This window comes from Bactrocera neohumeralis, chromosome 3 (assembly GCF_024586455.1).
Source record: "Bactrocera neohumeralis isolate Rockhampton chromosome 3, APGP_CSIRO_Bneo_wtdbg2-racon-allhic-juicebox.fasta_v2, whole genome shotgun sequence".
NCBI lineage: Eukaryota > Metazoa > Arthropoda > Insecta > Diptera > Tephritidae > Bactrocera > Bactrocera neohumeralis.
The window spans coordinates 53,342,009-53,355,439 of NC_065920.1; the positions used below are offsets into that span (position 1 = coordinate 53,342,009).

Genomic DNA, 13,431 nt, shown 5'->3' on the forward strand with positions numbered 1-13,431 from the left:
AAAAAAAGATATAAATTAAAAAAAATTAAATATAATTAAAAAATTACAACAAAAAATTTGTAAACATCGACAATTTTTTTTTTAATAAATTAAAAGTAAATTTTAACGAATTTTATTATTTTTTTTAATGTAATAAAATTGAAAAAAGTATTTAAAAAAAGTTTTATATTAAAAAAAGAGAAAAAAATTAAAAATTTAAAAACAGAAAAAAAGTTTAAGACTATTAAACAAGTTAAAAAAATTGTAAGCTTCAAAGAAAAAAAACATAGGTACATACATACATACATACATACATACAAGTGAAGCTAATAAAAGCGTATTAAAAATTTTAATATATTAAAAAGAATTTAAAAGGATTTTAAAACAAAATAGAAAAAACTAAATAAATTTGAAAAAAGTTGAAATGTAAGTAAAAAACTTAAAAAGCAATAAATATTAAAAAGAATTAAAATAAAATAAAAATTAAACATTAAAAAAGACTTTTTATAAATTAAATAAAATGTTTAAATTTTAAAAAAAGAAGTGCAGCAAATGTAAAAAATAAAAATTTAATATACATAACTAAATTTGAAAATTATCTAAAAAAAAAAGACGGTATTATTTTCTTTAAAGTTTAAAAAAAAAATTTGAAAAAAGTAATTAAGAAAAAGTAGAAAAAAAAATAAAATAAACAAAATTTGTAATGTAAATAATACAATAAAATAAAATTGAAACCATTGAAAAATAGTAATTTAAAAACATTAAAAACAAATTAAAGAAGAATTAAAAAAAAATTAAAAGAATTAAATTGATAAAAAAAATTTAAATAAAAACAAGAAAAACCGTTAACTTCGGCTGCACCGCAGCTAATATACCCTTCACAGGTGCATTTCTTTTAGTAACTATGTGTTCAGTTTATATGGAAGCTATATGCTATAGTAATCCGATCTGAACAATTTTTTCAGAGATTATATTATTACCTTAAGCAGTAATCCATGTAAAATTTCGTGAAGGTACTACCATGTCAAATGCAAAAGTTTTACATACAAGAACTTTTTTCCGATCGTTCAGTTTGTATGGCAGCTATATGTTATAGTGAGCCGATATCGGCAATTTCCAGACAAATGAGCAGCTTCCTTAGAAAATAATCTAAAATGATGTTTGTCAAATTTCAAAACGATTTCCATAAAGAACTTTTTTTCCGGTCGTTCAGTTTGTATGGCATATAATGATATAGTGAGCCGATATCGGCAGTTCCGACAAATGAGCAGCTTCTTGAAGAGAAAATGATGTTTGCAAAATTTCAAAAAGATTTCTTAAAAACTGAGGGACTAGTTCGTATATATACAGACAGACGGGTTTCCGACGCTTCCTTCTGGGTGTTACAAACTTCGTGACAAACTTAATATACCCTGTTCAGGGTATAAAAAAACAATATAATATAATTTACAAAAACAAAAAAAGCAAAGTAAATACTTTAAAATGAAATTTAAGAAAGCTTAAAAATTTGAAAAAGGAATCCAAAAACGGTATTATTTTCTTTAAGCTTAAAAAATATAAAAAAAAAACAATAAAATAAAATAATTTGATAAAATTTAAAATAAACAAAAACATAATTAAAATTTTAAATATATAATAAAAAACATTAAAAACAGTTCAAAAAATTAAATAAAGTAAAAAAAGTTAAAAAATTAATTCAAAAAGAAAACAATTTATTTGACTTCTTTTTCTTTACAGGGTTATGCGCTTTGCGTTTTAGACTATGAGTTCCATATACTAGATAATGCCTTCCTCGTGCACAAACCCGGCATTAAAGTGCTGCAAAAAGATAATCGTCGCGCCATGTTGGCGGGCAAAACGAATCAACTTATACGTAAAATTATCTATCCGGAATTGAAGATCATGTATGGTGTGCGCCAGGGCTGCGTTGTATAGTAACTAATAAATTGGCAAAAAAGTTGAAAAACTTTTTTAAGCTATAATAAGCATGGAATTAAAAGACTACTACTACAATTCAAAATACTACTTTTTTAAGACGTAGCGCACTGCTGCAGCGAAACATTAACGATATGCTGTTGACGGAAGTGTATATGTATGTAAAATATATATACCGTTATATTAAATTATTTGCCAGCAAATGCATAGTTGCAATTATGTCTAGTAATTACTAACTAATAGCGTCGATTTGAGCCAACACGCACTGTAAATGATTTTATAGTAGTTTGATTTTAATTTTTATTTCGTTTCTTTAGTTTAAAAATGCAAAGAATAATCTCAAACATATTTTTGTAACGTAACTGTAGCTATTAATTAAAAATTGTCACAAAATTAAAATATATAAGCGGATGATATTATAACAAAAAAAAAAAAAAATACTGTAAAAAGTGTAAGTTCGAAAATATGTATATTTTTTTTGTGAGTCAATTTAAAAAGAAAAATTCATATGTTGAAGTTCGAAAAAATATTTTGTTTGTGAGTAAATTAAAAAAAAATTGAAAGTTCGAAAAAATATTTTGTTTGTGAGTAAATTAAAAAAAAAATTCGAAAGTTCGAAAAAATATAATATTTTATTTGTGAGTAAATTAAAAAAAAATTGTAAAATTTGAACATTCGAAAGAAATTTCTTTTTTTTGGAAAAATAATTGAGAAAAAATATCGTAAAGTTTGTAAGCTCGAAAATTTTATTTTGTGAAAGATGCCGCTACATATTTTTAAAATATGTTTGCGAAAATAAGTGATTTGAAGCAAAATAAAAAAAAAATCGAAAATGCATTCAAAAACATTAGATTAGTGAAAGAAACTTAGATATTTTTGTATTGTTAATTAATTACTAGTAAGTTTAATGAATATATACAGCAAAAACAAAAAAAAAATAAACGCGTTGAAATTGAAACGCGTGAAATAGTCACACACAAAAGAATTTGAAAAATGTGAAGCATAGTTTTAAGCGCCAAAAATTAAATTTGTTAAACACTTTAAGTGTACACAAAGCACACACACGCGCTTACATAACAATCAATATGTACATGTACTTTCGTATTTTCGCAAAAATTTATGTACATTGTTGTTGTGTTAATTAAAATAAGACAAAATTAAATAATTTTTTTAATAATTTTGAATTTGGTACATTTTAGCTCGTTCACTAATACTTTCGGGTTTAAATTGTTTAATTGGCTTCTTATTTGTAGTGTATATAGCAATTGCAAGCAAAATCTTTTTAAAATTAGTTTTTAATTTTGCTTTTTAATTAAATTTTTCTTTAATTTAAATTTTTTTTGTTTTTTTAATTTTAATTTTTTTTTTAATTTTTATTTCGCCTCTTAACGATAAATTCTATACGCCTTCATTTTAAACAGAAAATAATTTGCCTTGTTTTAAAATTTCTGAAAAGTGCTGAAATGCTATACCAACCAGCCGTCTTCGAATCGCCAAATTTGTCCGACTCGCTCGATTTGAACTACACTTTTGAGTGAAAAAACTAAATTTAAAAGTAAAAAAATAATACAGCTGAACTTAATAGTAAGGAACTCTGTAAAACCCTCATTAAAGCAGTAAATTTCAAAATTTCAATTTATGTTTTATACCAGTTGTCGTTTGTTTCGCCATTTCCTGTTTTTTTGGCAACACAAAGCCAACTAAAGTCATATTGTAGTTGCATAACAGCTTGCTAAATTATACCAGTTTTTATACCAGTTTTTTGTTTGATTCGGTACTCTTGAATTTTTTGTCAAAACGCTGCCAGCTATTATCACATTAAAATTATATAACATTTGCTAAATTATACCACTTTTTATACCAGTTCGATTCGCTTTTCTATGTTTTGTTCTATGTACTGATATTACTTTTAATTGGTATAACGGAAAGCTAAATTATACCAGTTCTTTGTTGGCATTAGCACTTTCATACTTTTTTGGCAAAACGTTGCCCACAAATATCATATTAAAGTGCTATAATATCTGGCCAAATTATACCAATTTGTATACCGGTTTTTTGTTTGCTTCACCGGTTTTAAATGTTTTGGCAAAATGCTGCCAACTGCATTCAAATCACATATGTATGTATATCGGTATAAGCGTTTGCTTATTATACCAGTTTCCACGCTGTAAATTTTTTTCACTTCACTACTCTCATAAACCCAAATTGAAGCCAATTTTCATCGTAATAAAGTGGTATAATCGCTGAGTTATAGCAGTTTTTATATGTACACTTTTTTGTCCCCCTCAACTTCTCAAAAACTTTTGGCCAAAAAGAAGGCAATTGCTCTCGTTTTAATGTGGTATAATCGCTTGCTGAGTTACACAGTTTTTTGTTCATTCCGACACTCTCAAAACTTTTTGAGCAAAATGAAGCCAATTGCTATCGTATGAAAGTGCTAAGTAATCGCTTGCTGAGTTATAGCAGTTTTATACCAGTTTTTTCTGCATTCCGACACTCACAATTTTTTTTTGGTGAAAACAGCAAGCTGCTATCATATTAAACTGGTATAACAACTCGCTAAATTATACCAGTTTTTATACCAATTACCTGTTCGTATCACCACTCTCTAAATTTTAACAAATCGAAGTCGGCTGCTATTAAAAAATTTTATTAATGCAATTTTTGTAAAAATATTAATATTATAAATAGCGCTTAAAGAAAACATTTTATTTACATTTAAAAAAAAAAATCACAACTCACAACTACAAAAAATGCAACAAAACAGACTTCCACCTAATTTCCATCATAAAAACTCTTCACTAACTGCAACAAATGTCTGCCAATTAATATTTAAATGCTTTATTTTGTAATTTTATTTTTCTTATACTTAAATTTAATGCCACAATTACATAATTATTTTATTTAAATATATCATTTATAATATTTTCAACATTTTACTGCGTGAGTAAATGTCTGAGAAAAAAGTAATAAATTATTATAATAGCCTTTTGTAAGCGTAAGAACCGTGATATTTGAACTCTAGTAATTAAAGAAGTAATTAAAAAGTGCATAAAAAACAATACAAACTAAATAAATAATTACAAATACATTCAAACTTTTTTTTTGCAAACACATAGTCACTAAGTTGTATGAAGCAAAACTGCATTACTGATTTAAAAAATAAAATAATAATAATAAAAATTTGTATACACTCAATACAAAGTGAGTAATCTAAGTATTTGTATAAGTACTGCACATAAAACTAGCTCGTAGTCTAGTAAGTAGGCATTGCAGACTAGCAATTAATTACGCATACATACAAAGAATGTATATTTGATTAAAAATACAACAATATAATTAAAAACTATATTTAAAAAAATGCCAATTAAAAAATTCTACTAAAACATTAAATTTGCTATAAAAACTAAAAGCAAAATTATTTGTGTATGTATTATAAACGCACTAACACTACGACGGCATGTATATACTTAAGAGAAAACACTTTGAGTATTTAGTTTGCTATAAAACAAAATGCATTTTTATTATAAAAAAAAAAAATTATGAGAAATAAAGAATTTAATATTTTAGTAGCGTCAAAGACTTCTTCAACTATAAACTACGCTACAACAAATAGGGAACACTAGAGATATTTGAGACCAGCGCACACTTAGTGTGTGCGAGTCGCCAGAAAGCCATGGTATTTGATGATATTTGCTGAATAAAAATTAATCGATATATATTAATAAATATATTTTTTTCAAATCAAAATTTCGCAAAATGGTAGGAAAAAAGAAGTTGGAAAATTTTTGCATATAATTTAATTATTTTTTCCAATTTAAATGCTAAAATTTAGTAAAAAAAAATTTGAAATTTGGAATTTTTTTTTTTGCTTTCAAATTTCTTTTGGGCTTTGGATTTAAACTTTCCAAATGAAAAAATTACAAAAACTAAATTTAATGTATAAAATTATAATTATAAAAATTTAAAAAAATTAACAAAAATTAATTATAATTAAATGTAGAAAATTATAATTATAAAATTTAAAAATTAAAAAAAAAATTAGTTTTTTTTGCAAATTTTGATTTTTGGTATTTAAAAAATCGCATATTCTCTTAGCTATATATTTCTTAGATGAGGTTAGATTATTACTATTATCCTATAAAAACTAAAGGTTTATAGTTTCCTATTTAAGTTCTCAATTCCATTACTAAATCGCCAACTTCCTGCCATCAATAAGACATGAGTTTAAAACCCTGTGTATACATATTTATATGATAAATTTATTAATAAATATTACTAAAAGTACTAAGCTCAACACTGAAAAAAATAAAAAATAAAAAGAATTTGAAGTATAAAAAAATATATTTAAAAAAAATTAAATATGAAAACTTCTGAAATATAAAAGAAATAATAATTGAAATTAAAAAAAATAAAAATAAGTATAAAACAAAATCTAAATAAAAATTTCAAGTACATATAAACCAAAAATAAATAATAAACTAAAATTTAAAAATATCGAAAATAAATTAATGAATTAAAACAAAACTATTGCAATAAAAAATATCAAAAAACACTATAGTAAAAATAATAATAAAATATAATGTACATCTAAAAATAAAAAAAATATCAAATAAATATTATAAAAAAAACAAATTTAGTAAAAAAGATATAAAAATAAATAAAGATAATAACTTAAAACCAAAACTTTATAAATTTCCAAGAAATATTATAACAAAAAAAAACACAAATAATAATAAAAGATATTGAAATACGAAATACGGAAAAAGTAAAAAAATCACTTCAGTAATAAATACATGAAAGAAATAAAGTAAAAAGCTAATACGAATGAAAAGGATATAAAATGAAGGAAGACAAAAAGATAAAACAAAAAATTTATAAATTAAAACAAATTGATAAAAAAATAAAAAATATAAAAAATAATAACAAAATATTGTGACACAAAAAAATGAAAAAAGTAAAATATACACTTTAGTAAATAATAAATGATGAAAATATATAAAAATAAAATAAAAATAACAAAAGAAAAAATATGTGGTAAAAAATAAATAAAATAAATAAAAATCCTACTGTTGAAATAAAAAAAAAATTAAGTAATAATAAATAATAAGATAACAAAAACAAAATTGTTCTAAATTAAAAAAAAATTATAAAAATTAAATAATAAAAAAAATAACGTAAATATTTGAAAAAAGATAAATTAATTAAAATAAAATAAAATTATAACAGAAAAATTAAATAAAAAAGGAGAAATATAATAAAATTTAAATAAATTAATTAAAATAAAATAAAATTATAACAGAAAAATTAAATAAAAAAGGAGATATATAATAAATAAAGGAAAAATATGTTTTTTGGCTGGTGAGTGGATGGAAATGCCTTCCGCATCAATAGAGCCGTCACAGCAACGGTATAACACTTGCAGGTAACTAAAAACCCCCCTCTAAGGAATCGTCGCTTACCCTGGGACCACATTTGCATTACTTCAGGGTAATAAAAAGGCTTTAAAACATATAAAAAACTACAATATAAAATAAAATGTAATGAAGTTAAAAAATTTTAGTAAATATAAAAGACGTAACGCACAAAAAATAATTTCGGTAAAAAATAAAGAAATCATTTTCTTTCAATAAAAAATAGAGTAAAAATTTATAAACAGTTGAAAAAGCTTCGATTATTAAAAAAATTAAATTAATTTTTTTTATAAATAAAAATAAGTAAATTAAAAAAATTACAAATAAATAAAAAGGTTATGACCAAGATTAACAAGTAAAAATAATAAAGTACAACAACAATTATTATATAAAAATTAATAATTAATAAAAAATTAAAACAAGAAAAAATTAAAAATAATTAACAAATTGTTACCATGAAAAAAATTTTAAAAAGTCCTCAAAAATGTTATAAAGAATAACAAAAAAATAAATAAATATTATTTTAATGAAACTAAAAATATAATACTTCGGCTATAATCGCGTAAGCGGTGTCTACGCAAATTAAGAAGAATAAAAATATAATACTAATTAATAAAAAACAATGTAGTAAATAAATTATATAAAAAATCAAGAAACACCAGATATTATTAAAAAAATAAATAAAACTAAAAATATAGACCTGTATTTAATAAAATTAATACAAAATAAAATATTTTGTATAATAAAAAGTATAATGTAAATAAAAATAGAATGAAAAAAATTAATTAACGAAATAATTGAATATAAAAAATACATAAAACACAAGATACAATTAAAAAAATAAATAAATAAATAAAAATAAAATATAAGATAACACATTAATAAATACGTAAATAAATAAAATGAAAAAAAAAAATTGAAAAATAATAATAAAATTAAAAAATAATAATAATTAATTAACAACAATTTGATAAAGTTAATAAAAATAAATTATTTTGTATATCTGAAAATAAAATATAAATAAAAATAGAATAAAAACAATGTAGTAAATGAAATACTTTAAATAAAAAAAAACTTATATAAAAACTCATGAAACACACGATATAATTAAAAAAAAATAAATAAATATAAATATAATCTTGTGTTTAATAAAATTAAAAAAGTAAAAACTTTTGGTATATTAAAAAATATAATGTAAATAAAATAATAAATTCAATGAATGAAATAATTAAAAAAAATTAATAAAATTTTTTGGAAAATTATATAATATATTAAAAAAAAATAATCCAATGAGAAACACAAAAAAGATTTAAAATTTAAATCGCAAAAAAATAAAATTAAAAAGAAATTTAAAATAAAAAAAAAACTAAAAATTATAGAATTTATTACTCAAACAAAATTAATTTACAACAAATGCAAATAGAAACAGCAGGAATTTAACAAAAAATTAAAACTATTTAATTTTCACTTCCGAAAAAAAAATAAATAAAAAGTGCAAACTAAATGCATACTCGTACTTGTAAAATATGCGTCTAAGTAAAATAGACGCGATGGGGAAGATAAAACATTTTGATTCAATTAAAATGCTGTCGATTGCTACTTGAAATAAAAATAAAAAAGTTATGAAAAAACCAAAAAACTTTGATAGTTATTTGCTAGCGACAACAAATTTTGTAAAAAATCACAAAACAAAAAAAAAATTATAATAACAAATACAAATAGGCTATCAAAAAAGGCAGTTGAGCTGCTTCCATAGCTAAAAACAATTACAACAAATTTGAAGAATCGTTGTGCACTAGAGGGGTGTGTTACAACAAATAGGCGAACAATGCATAATCAATATAAATAAATACATACATATATATACATATATATATGTATATGTATATGTATGCATGTAAAGGGACGAAATAGAAGCTGAAAACAATTGAATTCCGAACAAGTGGCTGGTGCCAAGCGAAAATGGGTGGAAAATTATAAAATATGTAGTCCATATTAAAATGTAGCAGCAGTGGAAAATACAAAAATTGAAAACAACAAATATATAAGAATTAAAACAAAACGAAAAAAATAAAAATATTTCATTTAAGTAAAATTTATTATAAAAAAATAAAATATTTTATTTGAGAAAAATTAAAAAAAAATTCAAACAAAAAAATTATGACGCATAAAAAAAAACAAAAATAAACAAATAAAGAAAATCTCATTTTAAATGTTGGCATAGAAATTTGAAAAATTCAATGCCCGTATCGAGACATATAAAACACATTTTAAATGCAGACAAAGCGAAGAAAAAATTGTAATTGATTAAAGTGCCTTAGAGGAATGGAAATTTCAAATTATTCGAGGAATTATATAATAGCATTCAAATTGAATACACACACGCATGTAAAAAACAACAAAAATAAAAAAATATAAAAATATTCAATGCGGAATTGAAGCAACGGGTAGATATTCAGGCAGGCGGCCATATTTATAGACTAGATGCGTGCGAAAAAAATATGCTATAATTTTATTGAAAAATATGTATTTCTTAAGCTAGTAAACAGCTGATTTTGAGGAATTAATTCTGCGGAAAATTAAATAATAAAAAAAACTACATATGTTTGAAAATAATTTAAATATGCGAAAAAAAGTTATTTTTTAACTGCCGCTCAATGGTTTTTCTTATTTTTTTATTTTTTCCTGTTATGTTCTTTGTTTTTATTTTTTGGTTATTTTTTATTTTATTTTATTTTATTTTTTGGTTATCTTTTTATTTTATTTTATTTTTTTTTTTTTTATTTTGTCTACTTGTGTTTGATTTAGCAATTTGATTTAAAATGAAATCCCTAACACTGTAATACTCTGTATTTGAGAGATGAAAATAAATAAATTTATATTAGAAAAAATAATAAAAATAAATAAATAAATAATGAAAATAAAAATTATAACAAAATATAATTATAATAAAATATAAAATAAAACAAAATAGGTTTGAAATATTTTCATAAAAAAATATGTATATTAAAATAAAAATAAAAATCTATAAATTAAATTAAATCAAAAAAATCTAAATGATAATGTAAATATTTTTATAAAATTAAAAAATATGTATTTAAAAAGCTATTTTTGTAATATAGTAACGATGATAAAAATAAAAAATTAAATAAAAAAAATTGAATTGAAATATTTTTTTTTAATTAAAAAAATATATATTAAAAAAATTAATTTAATTTGTATAAAAAAAAAAAGTAAAAAATTAAATAAAATAAAAATGATTTTAAATATTGTCAAAAACTATAAAAATATGCTTTTAAAAAAGTTTAAAAATATGTATATAAATTAAATTAAATAAAAAAGTATGTATTAAAAAATAATAATAATAATTTTTTTAATACATATTTTTTTATTTAATTTAAATTATTATTATTTTTTTAATACATATTTTTTTATTCAATTTAATTTATATATTTTTAAATTTTGTATGTATTTAAAAAATTTTTTTTTTTTAATTTCGTAATTTGAATTATAAACTTTAGGCACATTTGCAGAAAAAGCTTAGAAAACAATTTTGCATAAAATGCACTATAATTTACGAAAAAATCTTATTTTCATTTTTAATTATTTTTTATCATTGATTTTGGTTTAAATCTCAATAATTTCATTTATTTTTTTTATATTTGGTTGCTTAATTATTTTCATTTATTATTCATTACTTGTATTTTTTATAAACAGTCTTATTTATATACATACATATACATATATATATATATATGTATATATGTATATATGTACATATATTTTCTTTTCAAATTTCGAAATAATTTTTTATTACACATTTTTACTATTTTTATTTTTATTTTTATTTTTATGCTAACTGTAAGTAAATATAAATTAAAACAAAACTTTCTTACATTCATTTATATTTAACTCTTTCTTTCTTTTTTTAAATTGAAAAATTTTTTTTTTTTTTAATTTTTATTTTTACTGTTTTTCATTTTTAATTATTTTTATATTAACTATAATTAAATATAAATTGAAAAAAACTTTCTCACTTTGATATTTTTTTATAATTTTTAGCTTCAATATAATTTGATTTTTTTGTTTTTATTATTATTATGCCATTTCTAAATTTAAAAATGTATTTTTATTTTTAAGCTTAATTTTTTATGTTTTTTTTAATATTTTAATTTTTTTATATGTATGTATATACATAGTTCTTTTTATTTACAAAAATTATTATTATTTTTTTTAGTTTTTATTCAAATACCTTTCGAAATTTAAAATTTTGAAATTTTATTCTTATTTATATTTTTACTTTAAAATTTTATGTCTTTTATTGTTTTTCATTAATATTTCAAAGTTTTTTACAATTTTAATTTTAAAATTCATCAATATTTATTTTTAATTTACACTGTGGCTTTAATATTCCATAATTTTTATATTTGTTTATTTTAAAATTTATGTGTTTTTTATTCCGTTCTTTATAAATAATTTTTTTTATTGAAATTTACTTTTTTCTTATACTTATTCAGTAATTTTTTAAATGATTTTAAAATTAATTTCTTTCATATCTTTTATAACAAAATTTTAATTTTTTTTGTTTTCTGGTTTGCGAAATTTTTATTAAAATAAAGAAACCTTTTTTCTTAAAGCTAAACAATTTTGAATTTTTTTCATTAAATGGAATTTTAAGAATAATAAAAAATTCGAAAGTATTAAATAATTTGCTATTTATGAAGAATGTTGCCTTCTTAAATGTATAAATTATAAATTTAAAATTTTTTTTTGTAAATTTTATTTTTTTAAAATACTTTTTACTTTTAAAATCACAAAATATCATAAAAAAATTCTAAATAAATATAAAAACAAAAATAATATCAATAAAAAATAAATAAGATAAAAAATAAATAAATGGAATATATGAAATACATACTAATTATTAATTTAGCGCATAAATATGACCACTTAATTTCAAACACTAATTTTTTAATTTTTATGCATAAAAGCAATTAATTTGAGCATTCACCTAACATTCTCAAATGCGTTGTGTACTTTTAAAGAAAAAGAACAATATTATTACGCTTAAAACAAGCTTGGCAAGTTGTATACGAGTTTTCTAGTGCAAAAATGAGAAAAAATTAGCAAACAAAAAGCAAAAAAAGCGGCATACAGAGAATTTGCGCTAAAACTTTTAAAACAAAATAACAACAACAAAACAGCTTAAGCACTTACAACAATATGTATGTATTGTATATATATATAATTTTCAACGATACAATTTAGTAATAATTCGCTTAGACTAAGTTATGCCGTTGCTACAACAACAATTTATACTTGTACGACCTTTAGTTAGCATTACTGCATTACAACAACAACTATTTACCTAACTACTTCCATACGTAAACAAAATTATATATGGTACATATAGTTTATTTTTAAATGCCAATTATAATATAAAATACTACTTTATAGTTTATTTTAAATTAAATATATATATACATACAATGTATATACATATGTATATATATAATTTTTGCCAATTTATTATTTAAGTTTAGTTAGTTTCAAATGAGAATTGCAATTGTCTGCTGCATGAATTGAATAAATAAATAACTAAATTAGCGTATGTGTGCGAAATACTTACAACAAACACACACACACACAATATAGAAATGATGTAAACTATGATAAAAAACTAACAATTTAGCGAACCGTATGCAATTGACTTAAAGCGAAAAAATACGAATAATTAATATTAAATAAATAAATGATACACAAATGAATGAAAACAAAAATATATATATATGTGTGTGTTTTATTTCAATAAATGCATAAGACTTCACAATATACCCAGCCGTTGCAGAACGTGTCAAATATTACATTTGCACATAGCATGCTTTCAGGGGACACCATTTCAGCTACACTATTACCGCCTTTCCATTGAGTTCATTGGTTGCCGGTTGCATTTCGTTGCCTACTTTTAGGTATCACTCATTTGGCGCACGCACTTTTAACTTCCGCTCTGTGCGTGGCGTCCACCTGCTGAGCCGTTCTGCGCGCCTGGTGCATTTCGTGGCTTCGTTAGCAAACTTTGCCGGCACACGAATGTGGCTTAGCA

General features: G+C 21.1%; 1 protein-coding gene across 6 annotated transcripts in view; it reads left to right on the top strand.

Moving 5' to 3' along the window:
• The window catches only part of LOC126754185 (beta-1,4-glucuronyltransferase 1), a 360,239-nt gene extending 357,778 nt beyond the window's left edge, over positions 1-2,461 (top strand). For all 6 annotated transcript variants that reach the window (XM_050466143.1, XM_050466146.1, XM_050466145.1 and 3 more), the window contains one exon: positions 1,717-2,461. In XM_050466143.1, the coding sequence (XP_050322100.1) occupies positions 1,717-1,914 (198 nt within the window). In that variant the 3' untranslated portion in view covers positions 1,915-2,461. The remainder of the gene's footprint in view (positions 1-1,716) is intronic.
• Positions 2,462-13,431: the final 10,970 nt, after the last annotated feature.